Raw genomic sequence first — 26,037 nt, 5'->3', positions numbered from 1 at the left:
AAGCAATCTACACTATAGCATTATATCATGACGTTTCATTGCATTCGTAAAGTCTCAGCGTAGTGGTTTCGTGAAAAGAGACATGTGTTATACCATATAGCCGCCTAGGCTGTGGCCATTGGTGATGTAGCCATCAATGCCCCTAGCTGCCGCTTCTCTGTCGGGCTCTTGTGGTATGTCTTTGCTGTTCATGCCTCCTTCGTGTTCGACAATGTCGAAATCTTCAATTAACTTGGCTAGGTCAGAAGTCTCCTTGTCGTTGCCATCAGCAACAGATAAGCCGCTCATCATCGCGATTACATCCGTGAGCGACTTGCCCTGTTCCTTGAGCTCTCTGTGCTTAGCAAGCACTTCTTCTAGACAAGTGATATTGTTCTCGTACCATGGCCTATCCACCGTTGCAAACGGTGGAATGACAGTAATGTCTTTGCGAGAAAATACAGCTTCTTGCGAGAGCTGATTACGGTAAAACATCAGCGCCTGGTAATGGTCCTTGCAACAATATTGAGACAAGTACGTATTAGGAAGTATCATCAGAGGTTTCCTGTTCCATATCTGATACCGAGTTGATGTCTCCACACAAGAGCCATTGCTCCCATGAGAGAGTCGGCGAACCTTATGTTGTGGGGACTTGTTGCACAATGGGTAGCCACATTGATGCTCAATGTTCCGTTCTTCCACAAGCTCATCATACGAAGACTGAGTAAGAAAACGACTGAGAAACTTGAGAAGCAGAATGTCTATCGTGTGGTCCAACACCAACTCGGCTATCTTGAGTTGTAGCGACGATGCCTCGCTTGGAGCGAGCATATCGCGATTAGCATAGGGCGCCAATAGGGCTAGAAAAGCGTCGACAGTTAGAATATCCGCGTTCATTCCGTATCGATCTGCTATGCATTTAGTCTTTTGGAAAGTCACTATTTTGCAGACGCTTGGTCCTTAAGGAAAAGAAAAACAGAAAACTAGAATGGTCCGTCGCAGAACCGGCTGCCTCGCCTTTATATACTGTGGCCTCTGCCTGTACACTGATGAGATGATTGAGGATCTGCTACTGTCTTTCCCCGGATCGTTCAGGCGCTCCCATGGCTGCGAAAAGGGAATCACATACATAGCAGTTGGATAAATGGGGATTTACTTGTGGAGATTTTGGAAGAGATACTAATGTAACTCGAAATGCCTTGTTTTGGAAGGAATGGTTTCTCCCCTGCATTGTTGTTGGACCTTCCCCACTGCCCAATTCTCTTGACGTCACTCACGTGATTCCAGAGCATCTTCTTATCGGTGTCTTGAACACCATCTCTTCCTCCCAATCCAGCCCATCATGGCCTCAGAAGAGGCAATTCCGCCTGACGATGCTCTTGTTCCAGAAACTGAAACTGAATCGACTCATCGTGGCTCTGCAAGTACCATCACGGGACGCAGAAGCTCCACGATGTCTGACCTTGCCCCAGCACGATCCAATTCACTACATCCATCCCGCTCAAGGTCTTCTACGGCTAGTGGATTTTTAAATTTCATCTATAACGGTTCCAAAACGGGACTTGTTCCTGAAAAACAGGAAAAGAATAGGTTTGTGTCATTATTCAGACTCTTGATCCTAGAGCTCAATCTACCGAAACCTGGCCATAGCAAACAGAAAGACTTGAGGCATGAAGAAGAGCAGAAACAAGCCTATGAACAGCTCACTAATATGGTCAAAGTTCCGTTATATTTAGAAAGGTTTATAATATTTGGGCTTTTAGTTTGTCTCAACTCCTTTCTTACACTTTTTACATTGGTTCCCCTAAAGATCATCATCATTTGCTACACTGCATTCGCCGATTTCGTCACTAATCTTTCTCAGACAGGCAAATCTGACTTTAGCATATTTACAAGAAAGCTTCATTTTATTAAGAGAGACCTCATTAATGTTTTTGTGATTATCTCCACTGTGGCTTTGCTTTCTTCTCCAAGGGTCGAGGTATCCCGTCTCTACCACGATGTCAGAGGCCAAGCTCACCTTAAGTTGTACGTTATCTTTGGTGTTCTAGAAGTGTTGGACAAATTGCTTTCTTCCATTGGACAGGAAATCTTTACAGTTCTTGTTGGCATCCCTGTCACCAACACAAGTTTCAGAAATATGAGCAAATTGACTTTGTTTATCGTCATTTCACTCATATACTCTGTCAGCCACTCATATGTCTTGATCTATCAGTCTGTGTCGCTTCATGTTGCTGCCAACTCGTACTCCAATGCACTCATGGCACTTCTTCTATCAAATCAGTTTGCTGAATTGAAAGGTGCCGTGTTTAAGAAGTTTGACAGAGAAGGCTTGTTTCAAGTTGCCATGTCCGACTTGACCGAAAGATTTCAGCTTTCCTTGATGTTGTTCATCATATCCGTCAGGAACTTAGCCCAGTTGAACATGACGCAATTGGGTCTTGTCGTTCCAGATAGTTGGAAATCATGGAATAAATGGTTTGGCGCCATCTTCGGCCCCTCCATGGTGGTTCTTGGCTCTGAAGTCTTTGTTGACTGGCTCAAACATTGCTTCATCATAAAATTCAACCGCATTAAACCTAGAGTTTACAAGAACTTCCTATATGTTTCCAGTACTGACTTCATGGAGGTTTTTACGCTAAACTCAAACACATCAACACTGAATGAGATGTCTGACTACATCATTCTTGCTAAGAGAATAGGGCTCCCGATTCTATCTCTTTCAATTTGCTTCTTGAGGATGACGTTACGTGACTTGAAACAGCTTTACGTGCCTTCTTTCAATCTTCTGAGCATTCTTGCTTGTGGCCTTTTAGCAGCTTTAACATTCATCACTTTGTTGGTGATCAGGCTTGTCCTTGGTCTCTGGATCTTGAAGTGGGCTAGAAGAATCAAGCACAATCATGAAGCATATCAAAACGAGTTGGCTGCTGCGGCACTCACAAGCTCTCTAATATCCGAAGAACTGGCCGTGTCTTCTGTTCAAGATAACTTTAGTCGAGAGTTCACTCCAGAAACAGACCCACTATCTATGAAGCCTTCACCTTTCGATAAGTTCCGGCCCAGCGTCGACCCCATAGACACATCTTATACGAGTCTGTATAAGTTACTGGAGTGGTCGCCTAATAGTCAATCAAATGTGCCTTCAACTACGTCGAGTGATTCGCAGAGCGAGATTGAGCAATCATTCATCCCAGGTGTTCCAAATACTGAGTCCTCGTCCATCAACCCTCGAACAAGAGGATTTCTTTACGATCATGGTGAACTGGTCCCACCTACCGGGGAGGAGAAGAGGAATGATTTGGTGAGAAATAGAGCAAAGTTCGATTCAAAGTTCTCAAGTCATTCTGGTGAGGACGCTCTAAAAAGCGTTCATAGATACGAGATGTCAAGCAAACGTATCTGGTAAAGTTTAAAGAATTCTCGTTATATACATTATCATAAAAATGACTGGGACTATTTACAGATTGATTTCCCTTAATTCCGGTTACCGTTCCATTATTTCTTTTTGAGTAATTGCTCCTTCATTTTAGAGCTGATGTAATTCACCGTCTGTGGTCTTGGTCTCTTCAAGTTAGCGGCGAAAGCTAAGGCTGCGGTAAGAAGAGCCAAAGCACCAGCCTGATGGCCAGCTGCTAATGGGATTGGGACCAAATAGATGAGTGTAGAAATACCCAAGGCGACTTGGAATGTGACCAAACCCATCATGGTATGCATGGCCTTCTTTGCATTTGCTGGCATAAGTGCCTTGCGTTTGTTAACGTACATGTGAGCACCCAAGACGGAGAAGAATGTTGTGGTTGCAAGGATACGGTGAATGAGCTGAACGGTGGTTGGATTCTCAAGAAGGTTTCTCCACCACAAATCAGAGTGGTCTTCCTTTCTCGCGTAAACAGAGTCCATGAGCTCTCTGTAAGAAGGCAAGTAATCCTCACCCATGTGGGGGAAGGTGTTATAGATGAGACCAGCGTCCAAACCAGCAACCATACCTCCAGACATGGCAGTAACGAACGTTAAACCTAACAATGCAAGAGACATTTTTCTCATTGGGTTTAATGCAGGGTTATTAAGCTTTGCAAGGTGTGTTGTGACAGTCTGGGCCTTTGTAGAAAGATTCTGGACCCACTTACTTTCATTGAGGATCTCGAATCCAGTCCAGAGAACACCCAAGTACATCAAAAATGCAGCGCCCAAATGCGTGGTCAATCTGTATTGAGAGACAGTTGGCTTCGATCTTCTCTCTGCAAGCTGCTCTTCGTCAAGACCACTTTGCACCATCCACCAACCAATGAAACCTTGCAAGCCCAACAAACCAGTAAGACCCACCACTCTGCGAGTAACATGCGGACTGAACTTCTTAGTCTTCCAGAAGTAAACGGCAGGCAAAACGAAGAACATTCCGATAGCTCTTCCCAAAAGGCGGTGACCCCATTCCATGCTGAAAATGAACTTAAACTCTTCCATAGTGATATGCGAGTTCAAGAGCTTAAACTCAGGGGAGTTCTTATACTTGTCGAACTCCTCTTCCCAAGCCTTCTCTCCAATAGGAGGAATGGAACCAGTGACAGGTTTCCATTCGGTGATGGAAAGACCCGACTCCGTAAGTCTAGTCAAACCACCTACAACAACGATACCAAAGATCAAACCAGAAGTAGCAATAAGCCAGTAACCAGTAACCTTACTGGACACCACAGGAGGCTGCTTCTTCGAAGAAAAAGCCGACTTCAAAGGCTCAGTGTTGATTTTGGGCACCGAGTTGGCTGCAAGGTCAGATGAGGCAGTCGAGTAACCTCTGAAGCCCAAGGAGCGCCATATGTTAAAAGAGCGTCTTTTAGGAGGCACGATGGAGAGACGCAGTCCCCTGGTGCTCTTAAGGATATTAAGCACGCTAGCATTTTTCGTAAAGAAAAAGCCCGAACGACAGAACATGGCCATGTTGGGGAACCAAAAGTAGACACTAGGCGAAGAGGAAGAGGAAAAGGCCTGCCTTGATATACGTCCACGTGACGCCAATGACAAGGCTGCGAATTGTAAGGTAAACGAGAGGCTGCGAGGAAAATCATGCCATACAAAAAGGACGAGGTGCATCCAAGCCAGAGGAATGCTCTTGGAGAGGCCGATACCGAAAGTGCCGAAACCAAGGGGTATTTAAATAAACTGGTTGGATTTGGTAGATTTGGGGATGTCTTTTATTTCGTTTGGCTTTTGGCTTTCTTTTGACTTGTAGAATTTCAGTTTCCACTACCCTCTGTCTTTTTCTGTGTCTGCTTGGTCTACCCAGAAAACGCACTGTTTCTGGCAGAATGGAGGCTCGCCTTTTTTTTGCAACCATTTCCACCACATGGACCCGCCGCCAGTTAACCAGACAATCGGCGTTTTCGCTGTACTTGTTTTAGTTTCTACAGTTGTAGGCGCCGTGGCCTTCTCTGTAAGGGCCACTGTGCTGTCGATTTACCGGAAAAGGGCGTCCTTTGATGAAGAGTCGGTTGCCTTCTCACGAACACAAGAGGAGCATGTTAGGATACTGCCAGGGCAATTCCACCAACAACAATCGCCAGTGACCGACGACTTTAAGAATTGGAATCCTTTGCGTCGCAAAATATCAGAGAGTCCTACTAATCCTTTCAACGAACATGAAAACGAAGTCACCTCTCCTTCTCCTCAGGCTGTCATGTCTGTCACAGACGATGTATCTACCGTCTATAGTTCTGAGCTGAGCTGCCCAGGAACGCCTCAGATTGACGTTATCGGCTTGCTGTCGGCCTCTTATATGAAGCGATTTGTCTACCTGGCACTGGATCTTCGTCTGTTGAAGGCGCTGGTTGAGCAACGAGCCGTACTGGTGCCAGTGCATAAGCAAGAAGATGGCACCTCTCGTTCCAAGGTAAGGCTCTCGCAGCTTTTGAAGTTTACGTATCAGATTCCTCGCCGCCATTACCAGGACGTGGGATCGTTGAATGTGGCTGTTGACGAGATCTTGAATGGTGTTGAGAGTGATCCATTCATGAAGACCATGAGCCTCTTCCACTTTGTCACTATCGGCTCAACCGAACAGACATACGATAATCCCTACTTCTTTACGAGGCCATTCCACAGGGTTATATCATGGTGTTCAGATCCTAGCGTACTAACAGAGGAACCAGAGCTGTTGCAAATGTGCATTGCAGATGTCTTAGTATGTTGGAGCTGGAACCAGTGGTGCTGTGCCAATGGCGCTAGAGCTCGAGGAAGCGAAATCATAAGAGTATTGGCTCAGGCGGCTAGTATGGCGCCAGACGAGACTTACCACTGCGTCGTCCAAGGAGAAGTGATGGCTGTCTTGTGTCTGATGTACACTGGATTAGCCCATTTTGCACCCAATGTTCAGAAACCCATCTTGTTCAAGATCGCTACGGTTATGAAAGCGTGTTCTTCGACAGCCCCATGTAATGCTCATCGGGACCTTGTCCCAATTCTTGCCCATGCTGTGTCTTCCACTCTGCGCCAAAGTAACCTTGTGGTGTTATACGAGTGTCTCAGCGTATTAGTGAGCCCACACCGGCAGTGTTGTTTGGAGTACAGAGACCTTGCGCCACCTACATCAGACTTGTTAGCATTATTAAGACATGGGCTTTGGACCAGGCAGTCTTCAGAGGTTCGTGAAAAGGCTAGGGTGTTGGCAGAGAAGCTAGGCGAGGAGTTTGAACAAATGGAAGAATGGTGTGATCAAGGTGACACCACTAGCGAGTCCCTAGATAACATTGTCGCTCCTGGAGCCTGGCTGATGTTTAAATAAAAAGTTGATATTTTGTTGAAGGACCACTGACACATTGGGTGCAAAATGTCGTAGAAGAAGGCCACAAGCATAGAAGAAGACCACAAGCATATAAGAAGACCACAAGCATAGAAGATAAAAGAAATACAAAGGAACCAGGCTTAGCATTAAGTGTGTAACAACGACTTTCTTCATCCTAGTAGTTTTCATTGGTGTTCCTTTGCACAGCGTGCCCGCCCTCTTGCACGTACCCAACTTAGCCCATGCATTGACAGGGTTCGCTCAGGGTCCAGGGCACAAATCGACGAAGCGTAGTATCCATAAAAAAAAATCAACCCATCCCATCCATATTTCATTAAACTTTTGTCGAAACTTCCATCACGGCTTACCCCTCCATTGACCTACACTCTGGAGGGGACACCCCACGTTTCAGTGGAACTTTGTCTAATTACATGGTCTCCAGATCTCTCCTTATCTAACAATGATTTACGCATCTTCGAGAAAAATCTGGTTATTTGCAGCCATAACCGTTCTCTCTTAACTTAGCCCAATTTACGCATCAGCGCTTGTAGTTCCCCCCGCCGGGTCTAACCCGGAACGCCTTGCCTGGTAACCGTTTTCTCATGGAAACATGGGCACAACTCGCACCTCGGCCATTTTTGTTGGTGTGCGGGTTGCACTCCATTCATGTGGTTTTGCAGCCATGTGAATTGAGAGTTGCCAAAAAAAAAAAAGTCTAAAAAAAAAAAAGGACTAAAGCAAAGAATAGCCACCGAAACGAGAAGCCTAAGAAGGTTAGAAACTCAGATTAGTATAAAGAAAAAAAACCCTCCTTTCTAAAGGTAAAACATGTCTCCTTTGGTCCGTGGGATTGTCGGTACCATGTATCTTCTATCTCATGGTTTTTGCTGCTGGTGACAACCGCTTCTCTTACACATGCACTCCTGGGACGATTATGCGGAGAAGTATATAAGAAGTCTTTTGCTTGTCAGCACGAAATGTGTAAAATCTCGCATCTTTTCGACCTACTAGTCCCACTTTTTTTTTTTTACATTCTTCACGTTTCCTGACTTGCTGATTTAAAGAAGCCTGTTTTTTTCTTTACTAGTCCCGTTCCTTCCATTATAACTTATTTGCAATGTCTGGGCTTGAAATCGCTTCTGCTGCCATTGTGGGCTCCCAATTGTTGGATGCTAAATTGCACGTTTCTGAGGATCTTCGTTTGGTGAAGAACGTTGTATCTAAAGCTGTGCCTTATTTCTACTCCGTTTACAGAGGCAAGGCCTCCTACTGGTACCTTTTCGAAAAGGCTGCCTTGAAGTACCCTGACAACTTGGCTGTCTCCTTCCCTCGCCCTAGAAAGGATGCTCCAACTCCACAGAAGGACGCTGAGGGCTACCCTATTTATGATGATCAATTCACCATGGAAAACTACACTTACCGTGAGTTGTACGCCATGGTCTTGAGATTGTCTTACATTTTGAAGAATGACTATGGTGTCACCTCCAAGGATACTATTGGTGTCGATTGCATGAACAAGCCTTTGTTCTTGTTGTTGTGGTTGGCCTTGTGGAACATTGGTGCTTTGCCTGCGTTCTTGAACTACAACACCAAGGATAAGCCTTTGGTTCACTGTATCAAGATTGCCGGTGTGTCTCAGGTTTTCATTGACCCTGATTGCGCTGACCCAATCAAGGAGACCGAGCCTTTGATTAACGAGGAATTGCCAAACGTTAAGTTACACTACATCAACGAGCCTGAATTGCTCAAGGTTTTGGGCGACAGATCAAGACCTAAGCACAGAGCCGCTGACAACACTAGAAGACCCACAGATAAGGACTCCTCTTGCTGTGCGTTGATTTACACTTCTGGTACTACCGGTTTGCCAAAGGCTGGTATCATGTCCTGGAGAAAGGCTTTCATGGCAACCGCTTTCTTCGGTTCTATCATGAAGATTGACAAAAAATCTACCGTCATGACCGCCATGCCGCTATATCATTCCACTGCCGCCATGTTGGGTGTTTGTCCTACTCTTTCAACTGGTGGTTGTGTGGTTGTGTGTCAGAAATTCTCCGCCTCCACTTTCTGGACTCAGGCTAGATTATCTGAAGCCACTCATATCCAATATGTTGGTGAAGTCTGTCGTTACTTGTTGAACTCCAAATCTCACCCAGACCAATCTAAGCACCAGGTCAAGATTGCTTACGGTAACGGTTTGAGAAGAGATATCTGGAGAGAGTTCAAGCGCAGATTCCACATTGAAGGTGTTGGTGAGTTCTACGCCTCCACTGAGTCTCCAATTGCTACTACAAACATCCAGTACGGTGACTTCGGTGTCGGTGCTTGTCGTAAATACGGTTCCCTCATCAGTACCGTTCTTGGTTTCACCCAGGTTTTGGTCAAGATGGACCCAGAGGATGAGAGTGAGATCTGGAGAGACCCTAAGACTGGTTTCTGTGCTAAGACTGATACCAACACTCCAGGTGAGTTGTTAATGAAGATTATGGATGCTAAGAATGTTGAGGGCTCTTTCCAGGGTTACTACGGTAACAATGAAGCCACCAATAAGAAGGTCATCAGAGATGTCTTCAGAAAGGGTGACGCTTGGTTCAGATCCGGTGACTTGTTGAAGATGGATGAGGACAACTTGTTGTACTTCGTCGATAGATTAGGTGACACTTTCAGATGGAGATCTGAGAACGTGTCCGCCACTGAGGTTGAGAACGAATTGATGGGATCAGGTGCTATCAAGCAGTCTGTTGTCGTCGGTGTTCGTGTTCCAAACTACGAGGGAAGAGCTGGTTTCGCCGTCATCGATCCTGCTGACGGACTCTCGGACGAGGAGGTCTTGGCCAAGATCCACGGTCATGTTGTCAAGTCCTTGCCTAAATACGCTGTTCCTCAGTTCATCAAGATCAAGGCCGACGGTATCGTTGCCTCTCACAACCACAAGGTGCCAAAGAACCAGTTTAAGAACCAGAAATTGCCAAAGGGTGAGAACGGTGACGATCTCATCTACTGGTTGAACGGTGACCGCTACGAAGAATTGACCGAGGATGCCTGGTCTCATATCATGAGCGGAAAGACCAAGTTGTAATTTATCACATATTTATGAGTAAATCAATACATCCAAACGTTATCAATAAGTCTTTTTTTTTTTAGACAATCGTATGTCATTCTCCTATTAAAGTATCTATTTTTCGGAAATGGCGACAACACCTGGCAAGGCCTTACCTTCCAACAACTCCAAGGAGGCACCACCACCGGTGGAAACGTGGGACAACTTGTCAGAGACGCCAAACTTCTTGGCGACAGTGGCAGTGTCACCACCACCAATGATGACGGTGTTACCAGCGCTGGCAGACTTGACAGCCTCGTCCAACATAGACTTGGTACCCTCGGCGAACTTCTCAAACTCGAAGACACCTGGTGGACCGTTCCAGACAATGGTCTTGGCCTTGCCAATGGCTTCAGCGAAGAGCTCTCTGGACTTTGGACCAGCGTCCAAGCCCATCCAGCCGTCTGGGATACCCTCCTCCTGGGTAGCAACGCCAGTCTTAGCGTCCTTGTCGAACTTGTCACCGGTGACAAAGTCGATTGGCAAGACAATTTCAACATTGTTCTTCTTGGCCTTAGCAACCAAGTTCTCGACGTTCTCGGCACCAGCCTCGTCGAAAAGAGAGTTACCAATTGGCATCTTGTCCAAGACCTTCTTGAAGGTGAAGGCCATACCACCACCAACGATCAAGATGTTGACCTTGTCCAACAAGTTGTCAATCAATTGAATCTTGTCGGAGACCTTAGCACCACCCAAGATAGCCAAGAATGGTCTGGTTGGGTTCTCCAAAGCCTTAGCAAAGTACTCCAATTCCTTGGCCATCAAGAAACCAGAAGCCTTCTGTGGCAAGTCAACACCAACCATGGAAGAGTGAGCTCTGTGGGCGGTACCGAAAGCGTCGTTGACGTAGACGTCAGCCAAGGCGGTCAAGCCCTTTCTGAACTTCTCAACATCCTCAGAAGAAGCCTTCTCCTTCTTACCGTCAACCTTCTTGGAGCCCTCCTCCTCAATGTGGAAACGCAAGTTCTCCAACAAGAAGATCTGGCCTTCGTTGCCGGCGTTGACAGCCTCCTCGACCTTTGGTCCGACGCTGTCGTCCAAGAAGGTCACCTTGTTTTCTGGCAAAAGAGATTGCAATTCCTTGGCAACTGGAGCCAAAGAGTACTTCTCAACACGCTCACCGTTTGGTCTACCCAAGTGAGAGGCCAACACAATGGCCTTTGGCTTCTGCTCCAACACGTACTTGATAGTTGGCAAAGCAGCAACGATTCTCTGGTTGTTGGTGATGGTGGTGCCATCCAATGGGACATTGAAGTCGACTCTGATGAACACACGCTTGTTAGCGAGGTCGAGATCTTTCACGGACAATTTCTTGGAGAGAGACATGATATAGCGGTACACTGTAAGGGAGAGAAAAGTCGAGCCTAACCACCAGGCTGGTGCGCCCTTATATATATTCGCACCTTCCTGTGTCTCGGAGTTCATCATTCGACCCTACTTTCCCCCCGGTCCATACCAATCCGTCACCTGAGGGCTCAGCACGAGACGTCAAGTGGGGTTACCACGGGAGTAATTTTGCCCAGGGGGCATTAACAGTAGGCTTGTTTTTGCAATTGATACTCAATTGGATCCTCAATTGCAATGTTCCCACAGACTACATTCCCAAATCCCATGCGCAGTGAAAAATCATAGCGGTAGGCTTTCCCCCGGGTGTGTCGGATCAAAGGAGAAAACCGTTTTGGCCCGGGTTCCCCAGGTTACATAAAAAGGCACCCTGGGTTTGGGGTCGTCTCGCGTTGGCATTGGTCGTTTGCTTGGTTGCATTGGTCGGTTCCCAGCCCTGTCTATATCTACGTCTACTGTGATATTATTACCCTTCTGGCCCTGGCTTGAATGCCCCTCATGCGAAAATATGCAATGCTCATAGACAACCACGGGTGCGACAGCCATAACCACCACGGGTCCACTTGGATGGAAAATGGCATTTTTTGAGTTTTTTTGTCTTTTATCGTTTGTAGCTTCGTTTTAGTTGGTTTATCTTGTTCACATTGACACCTTCTGTACCCTTCTCTCACGAACCTTCTGGAACCTTCTGTCTTCTCCTGCACTGGTAGTATATAGGGCTGAAGCAATCTCTACTAACTGATCAAGACAACCATGGAGAAGATTTTACAATGGTCGATTGCGTCGCAGAGCGGCGATAAGGAGGCAATGGAGAAGATCGGACAGCCCGATCCAGAGTTGCTTAGCCAGCTTTTCGGTGCTGGTGGTCCCGATGAGCCAACGCTTATGAAGCAGTCCATCGCAGTGGTGGAGAACCCAGAGGCAACGCTTGAAGCTAAGGAAACCGCCTTGGATAATTTTGAAATGTTGGTGGAGAACTTGGATAACGCCAACAATATCGAGAACCTCAAATTGTGGCCTAGTATCATCGCGTTACTTCTGAACTCCGAGCCAAGTCTCAGCGTGTTAGCAGCTTCCATCGTTGGCGTCGCTACTCAGAACAACCCTGATTCCCAGAAGGCTTTCTTGGAGAAGGAGGATGGTTTAGCCACACTTATAAAGCTCATCAATGATGAGTCAACCCAGAAAGAGCTTCTTCTTAAGTCATTCTTTGCGTTATCGTGCTTTGTCAGGAACTACGCAGATGCTACTGGTCAATTTGCTGAACTTGGCGGCTGGGAAGCTCTTCATTTGCTGTCTTCTCAAGCTGACCACAAGCTTCTATTGCGTAAGCTTTCTTTGATTTCGGCACTTTTGTCTACGGGCTTAGACGATACCAAGCTTGAGCATTTCAAGAAGATTAGTTTCGTCGATAACCTCATCTCCACTTTCGAGACCGAGAACGTGGCATGCATTGACAAGAGTCTTAATATCATTACTCAGCTTCACTCACTCAAGTATAGCTTTTCTGATGAGGAGATCTCTAGGTTGGCCAACCAACTTGACCGCATTGACCATTTGAAAGACAGACTTACAGAGGATGACTTCCACATTGCAAAGCAAGTAGCTTCTACATGAATTTAATCACGAACTATACTAACATTCAGCGCATTTATCACTGCGGAGTATCTTCGTCGTGAACCCTTATAGTCCCAATCATTAATACATTTCATTCCTGGTAACATTATGTGATCACCTGCGAAGGGTCCGTAGCTGTAAACACTCTTTTCATTGCAGCATTCGCTGATGGAGGAACGATGTTCTTGCCATTCACCGTGCCGAGAGTGTCACTCTTTAGAAACCTTTTATACATCGCAATCGGTGAAGTGTAGTACTCGTAGAGCTTTTCAGCTCTTGGTTGCGTCATGAGGTTGAACTTCTTGAGAAGCTCAATGAAGGTAGTCCGCCTATCTGATCCCAGTCGAACTGTGCCGATATTAGCAAGACTAGAGTTCCTTTGAAATTTGTCGTAAAGCGAAGATCCAATGGTGTATGTAAAAGAATGAAGCCAGTCGATCGCTTCTTGCGCTGTTCTCACAATAAATATGTTGAGCTTAAGATCTATACCTGCTTCTTGAATTTTTCTTTGGGCATCAGCGGCCGTGATGACAATCTCCTCTTGTTTTCTCTTTTTAGAGAGAGGCTCGTTCATCTTCAATAGCATCTGGTCCCTGTATGCTCGATCCTCGATTCCCTTTAGCTTTCTTAGGTATTCTTTGAGTCCAATGACCATAACCATGACATAGTAATCGATACTAGAGTCCTCGGTAGAAGCTCTTCGTATGGCACTTTCTCGGTCGAATCTCAAGGTTCCATTGAGAATTTTATCCACTAGGTCACTAGCCTCATAATAAAGTATAATAACCTTTTCAGAAATTTCCTTTGGCTCACAAGGCTCAAAGACGTCCGCTTCTGCATTGTATGTCGCTTTGACTTTGCGTTTCCAGTTGATAGTGGGAATGGCTGTAACTTTATGACGACGATTTATGCCCTCTAGAGTCTCCTCAAAGTACGAAGACTCAAGCTTCTCTTTTAGGGACTCAGCATATTCTATGATCATTTCTCCAAGAATCTCTTCTTTCTTTCTTGTCGCTCTATTAGCGTCTTTCCATTCTTTCTTTGAAAACTTAGACTCATTTGGTTTAGTAGTCTGGCTATTGCTTGGGAGTACCTTATGGCTCGGTTCCGTGAACACTTGACTTGTCTTTGGGGAGCTCGTTATAGGATCTGATAGTTCACTGCCAACAAAAAGAGCTGAAATGTTTGCCTTTTGTTGTGGTGAGGCCTTCTTTGGCTCTTCTTCACGTGGTTCATGCAGCGGCTCAGACTCATTGATAGTTGCTGTGGTTTTCTGCGTTGAGCCTGGCGATAGTAGGATCTTTTTTGGACGTTTCCGTGGCGCTGGCATGCTCAGTAGTTCTATACTATCCTCATCTGAACTACTAAGCCAGTTCTCAATATCTAAAATGCTTCCCGTCTTCTTAACCGAAGCCGGAGGGATAGCCTCTACCTCGTTGTCATGAGTATTTGGGGCACATGGAGAGCTCGGCGGTAGCTGTTGTCTCTGAGTAGCAGAGTTTGTGGTGCAGACTATGGGATCTGAATCATCAGTTAGTCTTTAGTTAGTATATCAGTTCGAAAGCAGCACAGTCGTCTATACATACAGAATTACACTATGGTCATTCTTAGTGTCATATTTGAAAGAGGTATCTTCACTGTTGATCTCAATCACCTCCATTGTAGTGGCTGTTTATACATGAGTGGTTATCGATATGATGATGTACGCGCTGAGACAAACATTGATCTCAAAACAGTGGGGTTGATGCGTATAGCATGAAGTTAGGAAAACCACCTTTAAAGGGCCAAAATTGGGCCTGGAGGTTTCCATAAATAATCAATATATTTTCCGTTATCTTCTACTTCTTTTTCTTTTTTTTATTTTTTATTGACTTTCTTCTACAGTGGTTTATGAGCTTAGTGAAACTTTCCACTTTGGGTGCGAAACTTGGATTCTAAAGCCCATATTGAGAATATCTGTGAAGTGATGTTTCTGAAAGGTGAACAGTAAAACCAGCAACATCCAGAAAATCTTAGAGAACACTATCACAAGAAAAAATGGAACTCAAAAATTCATCTGACTCATTTTTAGCCAAAGAAAACGTGTTCTGTAGTTGTTATATTTACCTTCTCTGGATACTGTTGATATGCACCAGTGCACCACGCCAAATCGAATATCTGGCACGACAGAAGGCCTTGTCTAAACATACAAATACAAGAAAACAGAAAACAGCACTGGACCAAAGATGGGGAATCGTCGCCGCGCTGTGAGTATGGCCTTCAATGGGTCAATGTCGGAGGACGATGAGAGAAAAACTCAGAAATCTCTCGCCGACGTCAAGACGCTCTATAAAGACATCCGCTACGATTGGTCTCAGTTGACCACAGGCGACACCACACCCATAGAATTGGCAATTGCATTTCTTGACGACACATCGGTTGGTTTAGCCCACAGGAAGGCAGACTTCGACGAACTATGTGAAACCACCAGCGATACTCTCCGGAGAGCGGTTGTGGAGAACCACGAGATTTTCAATAACTCGGTTGGTCTGTACCATATGCTCATGTCGATAGCAAAAGAGTCACAGGAGGACTCTGCTCAAATCAAAGAGCTCATAGAGACAAGTACTCGTGATATGAATGACAGAATGGGTGTACTTAAAGAGCTCGATAGCAGTTCAGAGAAGTACTCTGAGATGCTCGAAATTCTCGACGCTATTGAAAGTTTACACGCAATTCCTGATAAGGTCGACAAGCTTGCTGCAGATAAAGAGCTTCACAAAGTGTACGATACCATTGCAGAGGGTTACAAGGTTGCAGCAAAGTACAACTTATGGCAACTACCCGCGTTAGCCGGGATCCAAAGCTTTTTAGACAACCAATCTAACAGTCTTTACGACATGATCGTTGACGAATTGAGAAATGAGATTTATCTCAAGAACTCCACAATTTTCAATCAGGATAAGGGATCATGGATTGACAACCTTTCTTCGAACAACCCTCAAATTGCCTCCTTCAAGACATTGATTCAACAACTGAATAACTTGGAGCTGTATATTTACAATTCTGCTAACTTGGACATTGGCGAAATTGCTGGATGCTTTACCGAGCCTGCTTCGACTTTCATTGAACATCAACTTCCTAAAATCCACGCACATTACTCCAAGTTTCAAGCATCAAAAGCTGACTATTCATTGATTCTAGAATACGCTTCTAGCCCTTCTTCGGAGTCGTACTTCTACCTTTACATGTTGCTTACAACGGCATCCAAACTTAACAGATTGGACGCTGTGTTGGAGATCTTAGTCTCGTCTGTCCAGGTCGAACTCCACGATTTAATCAACCGAACTACACAAGAATGCAAGCAGAGAAACTTACCTCAGCTCGCAAGACTTGCTAAGGCTGTGAAGTTTGAGTTGGGTGCGGGCTCCGACAAAATTAGTGGGCAGACCTTCAATGATGCCGCCGTGCCAATCTTGCAAGACTTTTTCAGTACCATTGTCACGAAAGCCACGTTGGTGCTTCTGAAACACAGAGTCATTTGTGAGATAGTGAAACATATTGAAAGTAGCCACACTGTCAGTTCAACCGCGCGTGACTCAAATGTTGGTCCTCCAGCACCAAAATACGATTTCAAGACCATCTGGAATCTACTTAAGAAGGAAATCGAATCACTTATCGTCAGCTATATCTATGATGACAATGCTGAAGAGGGCAATAAGCATAAGCAAGATCCGAATTCATCCGCAAGTAAGTTGCATCAAATTTTGGCCAACAAACAGCTTTTCAAGTTTGATAATGTCTCCTTTGGTTCAACTAGCAAAACTACGGAAGACATGACGATGGTTCTCAATGAAATGTTCCCCGGTTTCAGCCCTAGTTCGAAGAAGGGATCTATTCAAGACTCAGAAGTTGAAATGTCCCCATACATAACAAACGAGCTGTTCAATACCTTAGCCGAAGACCTCGTTCCAAAGAACATTTTCAACATGAGAATTATCTTGGAATTCTTCCTCATTTTTATTTCAGCATCTCACGATATGCTTACCGATTTTGGAAAGGTCAAGGGCACGAGCATGGTAGCATACCAGTTCTTTTACGAATTTATGAGAAACTCATTTCACAGAAAGCTTCAAACTGATCTCAATATTAACTTTGAGAAATGCATGGCTGGTGAATTTGATCAGCATTTGGCAGCCGATGCCAAGATGAACAACAAGTTTAACCAAGAGACTATTACCTTGACCGACGATGACACTGAAAGCCAGGCTATTTCCAACTTCTCTCGCTCAAAGTCATCAATAAGCAAGGTCTACGTTAATGCCAGCAACTTCCGCCGCTTATTCAACCACACTTGTCACTCATTAAACACATCATTCACTTACAGAAGAGACATTAGCGACCTTACATTGAATTTACTAAAGAAATTTGCTGGTTCCTACAATGATTACTTCAAAGAGCTTTTATCATCAGGTGTCGGTCATGATATCACAGAGTTGGGGATTGGCATAGGTGAGAGGTCCAAGCACGTACTGCAAATCAACAAATGGCTCAAGACCCCTGCTCTTTTAGAAATGAGTGGCGGCATTCTTCAATATCATGACGATCTCGAGGGCTGCGCTCCGTTGATCGAGAAAGAAATTGATCTCATGCTTTTCAAGTCAAGTCACAACCCAAGCATATTTGATATCACAAAAGACGATTTGCTCGACGATGAATGGTTTGACCAGGTGTGCTACTTACTTCTTACTGCCTCATGGATACTACTGTGGTTACCTGCAATGAGAAAGGAGTCAAATTATACCATCTACGAAACCGGTAACCCAAAGGTCAAGATTTCTGAGGTTGATAAATTGAGGTACGATTGGTCGATTTTAGAAAATGGCCGCTCTACTTTTGCGATTGCAGAGAAAACGCAGAATGTATACTTGACGCTCAACCTGGCAAAGATTGGCGAGTTTGATGAAGTTATTCGAACATTCGAAAGCATCAGAGACCAAACTTTGGTGGCATTGAGATACGACCTTCGACTTAAGGCTTTGTACTATATTGGCAAGTCATACCACGAGAACTTTGTTCTCGGCACTGAACCTGCCGATTCTGACCAGTTTATCGGTCAGTATAACCGTGAAGTGTATTCTATCGGGACCAAGATATCCGAGATGCTTACACCGGCGGAGAACGATTGTGTCTTTGTTGGATTGCCCACGTTCTTGACGCGTGCATTCTTGCAAGGCAGTGAAATGATCCAGATGGCTAATAGGAACGGTATCAAGAAGATTCTTCTTAATATTATCACAATTCAACAGATGCTCCGAAGTGTGATGAAGGAAGTGGATCATGTTGACTTTAGCAGAGCATCCAGATACTTTGAGCTCTTTACCGCTACTGAGCATGTACTCCTCCAAAAGATTGCTGATAGCAAAGAGGCATACACTAAGGAAGAAGTTATCAACTTACTCCGTTTGATCTATAGTGAGAAGCTCCAATCTGACAATGTGAGCTCTTTCAATAAGAGCAAGTTCAGCGAACTTTCAAGAAAGATTGGAGACATATTTGCATAGCTACACAAGGTTTTATTTCATATCAATATATCCATGTAAATTATTAACCGAGAAGAAAAGATTAGTGGTGGCCGGCAAAGTTGTTTGCGCCGGGCAGAACATTAAGTTTGTTGCTCAACTTTTCAAAGAAGAAGCGGCCAAAAGTGTTTCCCAAAATGACAGAGAAGAAGTAGACAAGACTGAACGTCATGGCCACCAACATCAAGGCGTAGCCGAACATCTCAGGAATAAAGCATAGAATGATTCTGATCAAGTCTCTCATCAAGTAGGTGAAGAACGAGTGACTGGCAGGAGGTCTGTCCGTGCGTTCGAGAGAATCCAGAATCTTTCCAGAACCAGCTTCTTCATCGTCACAAGCACATTCGTCAATGATGGTAGTTTGACGGTGGTAGTTTGGGTTATTCCATACCTTCAGCTCCAAGTAGTTCTTGAGGAATTCGCAGCCTTTACCAACGAAAGCCACCACGAAGAAGAGAAGGAAAATACCAAAAGCCTCACCGCCGTTGTTGGCCACTAGGTCTTTGAACAAAACAGGGTATCCTTCGTATTTAGTGGTCAACCACATATTCATGCCCATCATGTCGTGGTCCATTCCACCGTGGTCCATGCTGCCATGGTCCATACTACCATGATCCATCGTGGAAGAACTCATGGCCATAGTGCCAGTAGCGCTGTGCATGTGCATGGACATAGAGCCCATTGACATTGATCCCATATCCATCTTTGCCAGGTTGTTTCAGGTGTCTAAAGAAAGTCAATGTACATGGGCCAGGGCCCTGTTTTATATATTGTTGCAGCCTGGCACTGAGCACATTTATTGAGCATTTTAGTGCGCCAAATTGGGAAGGCCTTCTTGCTCACACTGCATTGATACACGAGCATTTTTCGCAGCCTTTGACAGGGCCTATGGGAGGTTACGAGGAGGATATCTAGCTTTTTGCGCCTGAAGGGTACTTTGGCATATTTGATAAGAAACGGTCAAGGGGTAACACCACTGGGTGGTTGAAGGTTGATGATGTAATAGATAAGAGGAGAGTTGACATTGCAATTTGGTACTTCTAGTGAGTCTGAAGATCATCCCGATCACGGAAATGTGCACTGCTTGTGCTGGTATATTTGCTCATGGCCATGTAACCATATGCTGCTTCGTACCTTCTGGGGAGGTGTAGTAAGGGTGCGCTAGGGCCATTGCCGGTTACCGGCGATTCTTGGGCAACATATACGCGGCACGCACAAACGGAATACTGGTACGATAGGGAAAGCTAATTTGCTCCTTTTTATGTGCTCAACACTTTTTGGTTTTGTTGGCTGTTGGTCCATGGCACTGGGGGTTCAATGGGAAGCGTTTGGAAAATCCCGTTACGAGTCACGTGCCGCCAGACTCACTTTAGCAGATCAGCCTCTCACCTTAGTTGAACCACATGCTTGTGCCTCCAGATAACTTTGGCTTAATAGAGCCGGGTGTTTATCGATGCCTGAAACTCGAGGCTGACCACACACCGTTTTTGGCTACATTGCAGCTCAATTCGATCGTGTTACTTGACGCGGCCAAACCACCTCGAAATCTCAAGGCTTTCTTGGAAGAGAACGAGGTCAAGTTGTTTAAGCTTGGTGGTCTTAAGATATCCAATCATGGGAATTACACGAAAGATAATGAAAGGATTGATAAGGCTGGTGGATCGCAGCTGTCAGCAGGACAAGGCGAAATAGAAGTGATCCAATTGGATAGAGGAAATGGAAATGGAGGAAGTAAGGAAAACAACCTGTGGATGCTCATTGAACCTGGACTCATCGAAGGAGCTTTCGAAATAATTTTCAACAAGAATCGTCATAACGTATTGGTGGTGGACCTGTCGCTGACTCTCGTTGGAATTCTTCGACGCATCCAAAAGTGGAACTTCAACTCCATCGTCAACGAGTACCGCATTTACACTGGTAACTCCAGCAAAAACAATTATAACGCAGAAAACTTTTTGGAGCTACTAGAAATTGAGTTGGTTCCGTTTGAAGTGGACCAGTGGTTGAGGAATAAAAGAGAGAAAAGCCTGGAACAACCAGAGCCAAAGGCTCCCTCTGTGGCTTCTAGTGGATCCCATCGTCGTCTGAGATATTCTGTTGATGACGGAAACGTAACTAATGAAGACGAGGATGTGTCTGCAGATGATTATGAAGACGATATGGACGACGACCTCCTTCTGGCGTCGCCTCAAATTCCCGCTAATTTGCTCAAGCTTGTGGAACAACGGAAAAACGACGATCAGGGTTCCGTGTCTGCCTCTCCTGGAACACCACCTGAGCATCGTATCCCCCATTTACAACTTGACAAATCATTTCCTGGTAGTACCGGGAGCCGGAATAACAGTTTCAGCGGTGACAATATCAATCTAGCAGCGCACCGCCGAAAACTGTCAATGGATACTAGGCACTCTCGCCCCGGAAACTTGAGGTTCCGCAGACCTAGTTTCAATGATCAGTCAAAGTCTCCAGGACGCAGGTCGTCCTTCGAGAGCAGCCTTCGTCAGTATAGGCTAGAGAGGGAGAGATCCGGAGGACCGGAGGAGCTTGCTAGAACGAAAGAGCTCTACGGTTATCAGTATTACAAACCTCGTATTGTTGCACTGTCTTCATTTGTTGAACCAATAAAGCTTCATCTTCCTCCAGAGCACAAATTGCCAGACTGGTTCATACGAGGAAGAGACTTCTGGGAGAATCAGTACAGACAACTCAATCCATAGACGGTGGAAGTACAATTAGACAACAGCCTCGTTTGAAACAACCACATGTCGATATCATTCAACACAACTGCAGCACAGGCAAAAGCAGATGCATTCACATATTATATAGTTGAAAACACAGACCTCGCATAACTCTTTAAGTACTTTAGGGCGTTGATGTGCCTATATCTCTTCATACATGAGACACTTGACAGCTGAGATGCAATCCAACGCCCAAGTTCCCAAACTGGTGATCCGTCGCAGCAAAGACGGGAGTGGTTCTGTTTTGGGTATTCAGCTGAGATATAGGGGTAGAGTGACACTTAGACTGGGGTAGGATGAAAGGACAAAGCAACCTTCCCATTCATGGCTAGACCTCATAGCTAGACCTCAGTAAGCGCCGACTGAACAGACCTCAAGATTTACGAATGTGATACAATGAGTGATGTTTGGTGAGGATGGCTTTTGTTAACAAAAGCACGTATATTATTCGCTACCCAAGAATATTGTATCGTGGACAAACGATATAATAAAATAAAATAATAGAATTGAAAGGGATGATCGTAACAACGTAAGACATACTCCAAAGCACGAGTGTGATGGAGCAAACTTCACTCCAGGTAGTCTTCTTTGAGGAAATCAGCCATGTTGGCTTGGTCGTCCTCGCCGTTCTCCCCTGAATGGAAGTCTCCTTCATCGAATTCAGAATCAACTTGTAGTTTGGGGCAACGCTTGCTCCGGTCTGTGTTAAGAACATGCTCATCAAGCCAGTCATTTCCTGTGAAATGTTGGCCACAGGAATTACAATGACCACGGACTAAGAGCTTCTCCTTTAAATTAGGCGCTAAACGAGCCTTAGGATCATCGAATGTGAAATGAACGTTAAGCAAGTGCTTTTTGTAGTCGTAAGGTCTGTTGAACTTACCTGATTTGTGCGAGCAAGTACTTCTGGGAAAGACGCATTGGAAACGACCAATCTCATTATGGATTCTTGAATGTCTGGTAAAATCTCTGCTGATATGCTTATCGCAGATAGGGCAGATCACAACCCTGCTAGACTTCTTCTTCTTCTTCACTTCAGTCTTGACAACTGGAGTAATTGCACTCTGTGCGGATTGCGACCTTTCTAAAACAGGACGATTGACGAATAGACTGTGCGTAGTAGGGGTTGGGGAGTCATTCGTCTGTCCAAACTGCTCGCGATAGCTCATAGGCACCATATGAGTATGACTTTGATTAGTTGCTATACCACTGTGGAGATCTTGTTGGCTATGGTTGTGGGAAGCGTGTGCATACTCATGGGTATGCTGGTGCGGATGCTGGTGTTGATGCAGATGTTGGTGAGGATGATGGTTAGCAAGTGGCTGATGTTGTTGGACGTGAGTGTGAGGTAGGTGCTGAGAATGAGAATGGGTGTGAGTTGGATACTCATGATGATCGTACTGATGATTGGCAGCATGGTCAACATGAGCATGATGTTGAGTGTGGTGATGGCCCACGTTGTGCCCAAACGAGTTCTCAAGGTAATTGTTCTCAAAATTAGGAATGCTATGATTGTACTCTTCAAAAGACTCAGGTACAGGGACAAAACTGTCAAAGTTAACGTTTGCAAAATCGTCAAAATCAGTGCTGTTATCGTCACTTCTAGCAACACTGGAGCGTTCGACGTCCTTCGGAAGAGAAAGGTAGCCTGCGGGCATACCGCCATCCGAGACGTTGAAACTAGCGTCATGGTCAGCTAACTGACCGTCGTAAGAGCCAAAATAGCCCAAGTCACTGGTGTTAGGAGGGTTCATTAGAGGGGTGACATTCTCTTGTCCACTATCCCACTCAACACCGTTTTGATGGAAGAGAACATCGGGGTCGGAGATCTTCATGCTTTGATGAGGCAAATCAAGCCTAGATTCAGAGCCAACAGAACTGACAAGGTTCTGGTCTTTCATGCGAGCGACCACATTTGGGCCTTGTAAGTTATCTAGCGCAATGTGGAAGCCAGGGTTCTTCTTCTTGAGCGATGAAGTTCCGTTGCTCTTGGCAAAGTCGGGTTTCCGGTTGGAAGCTTCCGAGGATGGAGCCAAAATGGGAGGCAGGTCACTGATAACTCTTGAGTCTTCAGCTTCGTGGGTGATGGCGTTGGAAAGTCTTGATTTTGAGCGAGCCTTCTTGTCGGAGAAGGTTCTCTGTCTACTTCCGAAATGGCCACCACGTTTGGGGGTAGAACTCCCCGGCTGTGGCTTCCATTGATTGAAGCGAAGCTGCAGATTCTGTTGAGCGTACAGTGAACCAGCATCGGTATGCTCATGTTGAGAAGACAAGGTATAGTCACCAGCAACTAGATTGTCATTGTGAGGCACCACGAAAGTGAAATAATCGTCGCCGGAAGAAGGGGCGGCGGGGGCCGAAATTGGCCCCAGTTGAAAATGCAGCAAATTCAACGGGTTGTAGTGGAGGTGGTCGTTGTATTCCAGATCCATGGCAGGAAGCGGTTGAAGCTGAGTGTAGTAGGCCTGCTTAACTTGAGACATGAGAAAAGCCCGGCAGGTATATAAGGTTTGTAGCTCCGGATGTAGATAGTAGGTGAGAAACTTTCGCACTAACTAAGAATCAGAAGCTCTGGGTTGCAAGGGTGGGAAGCCAGGATGATAAATAGGTGGAGGCCGAGAATGGACACAAATGAGGGATGGGGCCCGTATTCCAAAAGCGTCAGCTGTAAGCGGTAAATAGGGATATGTATGTCTGTGGTGGGGCGAAGCCGAAAAAAGCGTGAGAAGTTCGGGGGGAAATTTGCAGGGTAACTTTTCCAGGCTAGTCCTCGGCGGCTATAGTAGACTGACCTGTACCGACCAAAAGAAGATGAGTTGCTTCCACAAAATTCGACCTGTCAGGAAAATGCTCGGTGATACTAAGCGCACCCTGGCGTCACGTGGCGGGAAACCCCGAAAGCAAACAAAGCCAAGAGAGTCAGAAAACAATCGAAGAAAAAAAGCTAAGCGAGTGGAATGTTGGAGAATGCAAGATTGGTGGACCGAAAAAAAAAGAGACATTTTTCAACCTTCACCAGACCATAACCACAACCTGTCTCTACCAGAATAAGCGGCTGGGTCAAGCGGATAAATTTACCGTCTTGGGCGGGGCGTTTTCAATTTACGGGCCGCATGCATGGAAACCCAGGCTGAGGTTAGCACCTGTTACAGAGCAGGGTAGAAGTAAGGGGACGAGCAAGAGCAAAGAGCCAGTAAGGGAGAGGTGATATTAGGCTAGGGTTGGGGAGGCAATGGAGGGGAGGATGTCTATAGAATTTTCTTTTGTTTTCGGAGAAATCTACCACCTTCTATCTTCCATTGGTGGATCTGTCCCTCAGCGTGATGGATCGGAAATTGTACTTGAACAGTGCGCAAGGGTTCAGTGCTGGCCAGGCCACAAAGGAAACAAAAAAAAAGAAAGCACCAAGGGTTAACCGCTGAGCAGCGCCACACAAGTGGGGACACGAGAAGTTGCAGTAAAACACGAGCTGTGATAGGTGTAACGTGTTAAGTCGATTTTTTTTTTTAATTTCTCAGACAAAAAATTTCAATCCATTTACAGGTCGATAAGCAAACTATCCTCGGCTTCTCTTGCGAGTTATATATATAATTTTTTTCTTGACAGGGCCGCGCGGTCTAATGTATAACCAGCATAGACGAGAACAAGTGGTGAACAACTGGAAGTATACAAAAACACAATTGGCTACACAATGGCAGAAAACAGTTGCAACAAGGTTTCAGAAATGCCCATTTGGATAACTCCACAAAAAAAGGGGATAGTCTTTTTAACGAATGAATTGCCCTTGGTACGTTGATTTAAATCTATGGAGCCGTTCCAACCCTTTTTTTTTTTCTTTCTATTTTTTTTTTCATGCTGGGTGTCACATTTACGGTAACGCCTCAATTCAACGCTCCAGTGCTTAAACAAAATTAACAAGTATACGGTTAACTCCATCCTGGCTCACAAAACTGGAAATGGCATGTTTTTCTCTTTTTGGTGGTCTGGAACCAGGCCCTAATGACCCTATTCTCTTTCACTGGTTTTCAGTTATGGGCATTGTTCCCCTCCGAGGCACCCTCCCTGCTTTTCCTGGAGGTGGGCCCACCTCGCACGTTATCAGTTCGCACTAAATCTCTCCCCCCCTCGAAAACCCAACCCTTAACACAGCTGAACTCTACCACACCCTATTTGTTTCATCATGTCGGCATTGATTTACGGCGCTACCGGCCTTTGCGGAAACGAGATTCTCAAGCTTTCTATTGCCCTGTCTAAGCTTACCAGCTTGACGACGGTGACTCGCCGTGAGTTTGATGTCACTTCAGACAAGCTCACTAAGATTGTGGAGAAGGACTCCTCAAAGTATCCAGAAATCACCTCCAACGCCAATGCCTCGGTTTTGTTCTCGGCATTGGCCACTACAAGAGCGGCAGCTGGCTCTGCTCAGAAGTTTGTGGAAATTGACCATGATATTAACTTGGAGGTTGCCAAAGCTGCAAAAGAAGCTGGCGTGAAGACCTTTGTGCTCATTTCTTCAGTAGGTGCCAGTGCTCTGTCTCCATTCTTGTACATGAAGACCAAGGGTCGCTTGGAAGATGATGTGATTGCTCTTAAGTTCCCAAACACCATCATCTTGCGTCCTGGTCCATTGTTGGGAGACCGTGGCAAGTCTAAGGGTTTCGTCAATGACTTGTCCGCTGGTACTTTCAAGTTCTTCCACAACACCTTTGTTGGTAACAACGTCTTCTACCCAATCTATGGCAACGAGGTGGCCAAGGCTGCTGTACACTTGGCTGAAGAGTCTCTCGACCAGTCGAGTGAAGAGCCCCAAGTGAGAATTGTAGGCGGCAAAGAGCTTCTCCAAGTCGCCAAGTCTGTCAAATAATCTTATGACTAGTTAATGTTGGTTTACAACGGGTTTATATGTCAATGCATTGTCTTTTCTCT

General features: G+C 45.4%; 13 protein-coding genes across 13 annotated transcripts; 7 read left to right on the top strand and 6 right to left on the bottom strand. All coding sequences in view use genetic code 12, as the record gives it.

Moving 5' to 3' along the window:
* Positions 1–87: 87 nt before the first annotated feature.
* On the bottom strand, positions 88–810 carry CXQ85_001859 (RNA polymerase II subunit B1 CTD phosphatase; the record flags this gene model as incomplete). Its single annotated transcript, XM_025485555.1, has 1 exon — positions 88–810. The coding sequence occupies one exon, from the start codon at positions 808–810 to the stop codon at positions 88–90; it is 723 nt and encodes a 240-aa protein (XP_025341020.1).
* Positions 811–1,321: 511 nt separating this feature from the next.
* CXQ85_001858 (uncharacterized protein) lies at positions 1,322–3,388 on the top strand (the record flags this gene model as incomplete). The annotated part of the gene is made up of 1 exon (XM_025485554.1): positions 1,322–3,388. The coding sequence occupies one exon, from the start codon at positions 1,322–1,324 to the stop codon at positions 3,386–3,388; it is 2,067 nt and encodes a 688-aa protein (XP_025341019.1).
* An 89-nt stretch (positions 3,389–3,477) lies between these two features.
* Positions 3,478–4,914, bottom strand: COX15 (Cox15p; the record flags this gene model as incomplete). The annotated part of the gene is made up of 1 exon (XM_025485553.1): positions 3,478–4,914. One exon carries the CDS (start codon positions 4,912–4,914, stop codon positions 3,478–3,480), a length of 1,437 nt encoding a protein of 478 aa, XP_025341018.1.
* A 406-nt stretch (positions 4,915–5,320) lies between these two features.
* CXQ85_001856 (uncharacterized protein) lies at positions 5,321–6,754 on the top strand (the record flags this gene model as incomplete). The annotated part of the gene is made up of 1 exon (XM_025485552.1): positions 5,321–6,754. The coding sequence occupies one exon, from the start codon at positions 5,321–5,323 to the stop codon at positions 6,752–6,754; it is 1,434 nt and encodes a 477-aa protein (XP_025341017.1).
* Positions 6,755–7,871: 1,117 nt separating this feature from the next.
* FAT1 (long-chain fatty acid transporter) lies at positions 7,872–9,830 on the top strand (the record flags this gene model as incomplete). The annotated part of the gene is made up of 1 exon (XM_025485551.1): positions 7,872–9,830. The coding sequence occupies one exon, from the start codon at positions 7,872–7,874 to the stop codon at positions 9,828–9,830; it is 1,959 nt and encodes a 652-aa protein (XP_025341016.1).
* A 96-nt stretch (positions 9,831–9,926) lies between these two features.
* PGK1 (phosphoglycerate kinase) lies at positions 9,927–11,177 on the bottom strand (the record flags this gene model as incomplete). The annotated part of the gene is made up of 1 exon (XM_025485550.1): positions 9,927–11,177. The coding sequence occupies one exon, from the start codon at positions 11,175–11,177 to the stop codon at positions 9,927–9,929; it is 1,251 nt and encodes a 416-aa protein (XP_025341015.1).
* Positions 11,178–11,948: 771 nt separating this feature from the next.
* Positions 11,949–12,812, top strand: CXQ85_001853 (uncharacterized protein; the record flags this gene model as incomplete). The annotated part of the gene is made up of 1 exon (XM_025485549.1): positions 11,949–12,812. The coding sequence occupies one exon, from the start codon at positions 11,949–11,951 to the stop codon at positions 12,810–12,812; it is 864 nt and encodes a 287-aa protein (XP_025341014.1).
* Positions 12,813–12,918: 106 nt separating this feature from the next.
* CXQ85_001852 (uncharacterized protein) lies at positions 12,919–14,472 on the bottom strand (the record flags this gene model as incomplete). The annotated part of the gene is made up of 2 exons (XM_025485548.1): positions 12,919–14,350; positions 14,399–14,472. The coding sequence occupies 2 exons, from the start codon at positions 14,470–14,472 to the stop codon at positions 12,919–12,921; spliced, it is 1,506 nt and encodes a 501-aa protein (XP_025341013.1).
* Positions 14,473–15,082: 610 nt separating this feature from the next.
* Positions 15,083–18,355, top strand: SEC8 (exocyst subunit; the record flags this gene model as incomplete). Its single annotated transcript, XM_025485547.1, has 1 exon — positions 15,083–18,355. The coding sequence occupies one exon, from the start codon at positions 15,083–15,085 to the stop codon at positions 18,353–18,355; it is 3,273 nt and encodes a 1,090-aa protein (XP_025341012.1).
* Positions 18,356–18,416: 61 nt separating this feature from the next.
* On the bottom strand, positions 18,417–19,046 carry CTR1 (high-affinity Cu transporter; the record flags this gene model as incomplete). The annotated part of the gene is made up of 1 exon (XM_025485546.1): positions 18,417–19,046. One exon carries the CDS (start codon positions 19,044–19,046, stop codon positions 18,417–18,419), a length of 630 nt encoding a protein of 209 aa, XP_025341011.1.
* A 730-nt stretch (positions 19,047–19,776) lies between these two features.
* On the top strand, positions 19,777–21,090 carry CXQ85_001849 (uncharacterized protein; the record flags this gene model as incomplete). Its single annotated transcript, XM_025485545.1, has 1 exon — positions 19,777–21,090. The coding sequence occupies one exon, from the start codon at positions 19,777–19,779 to the stop codon at positions 21,088–21,090; it is 1,314 nt and encodes a 437-aa protein (XP_025341010.1).
* A 590-nt stretch (positions 21,091–21,680) lies between these two features.
* Positions 21,681–23,594, bottom strand: CXQ85_001848 (uncharacterized protein; the record flags this gene model as incomplete). The annotated part of the gene is made up of 1 exon (XM_025485544.1): positions 21,681–23,594. The coding sequence occupies one exon, from the start codon at positions 23,592–23,594 to the stop codon at positions 21,681–21,683; it is 1,914 nt and encodes a 637-aa protein (XP_025341009.1).
* A 1,697-nt stretch (positions 23,595–25,291) lies between these two features.
* CXQ85_001847 (uncharacterized protein) lies at positions 25,292–25,975 on the top strand (the record flags this gene model as incomplete). Its single annotated transcript, XM_025485543.1, has 1 exon — positions 25,292–25,975. One exon carries the CDS (start codon positions 25,292–25,294, stop codon positions 25,973–25,975), a length of 684 nt encoding a protein of 227 aa, XP_025341008.1.
* Positions 25,976–26,037: the final 62 nt, after the last annotated feature.

The sequence above is a fragment of the Candidozyma haemuli genome, assembly GCF_002926055.2.
Source record: "Candidozyma haemuli strain B11899 chromosome Unknown C_2014730914, whole genome shotgun sequence".
Lineage (NCBI taxonomy): Eukaryota > Fungi > Ascomycota > Pichiomycetes > Serinales > Metschnikowiaceae > Candidozyma > Candidozyma haemuli.
Note: the sequence above shows the minus strand (reverse complement) of the source record. Positions and strands in the feature narration are given on the sequence as shown.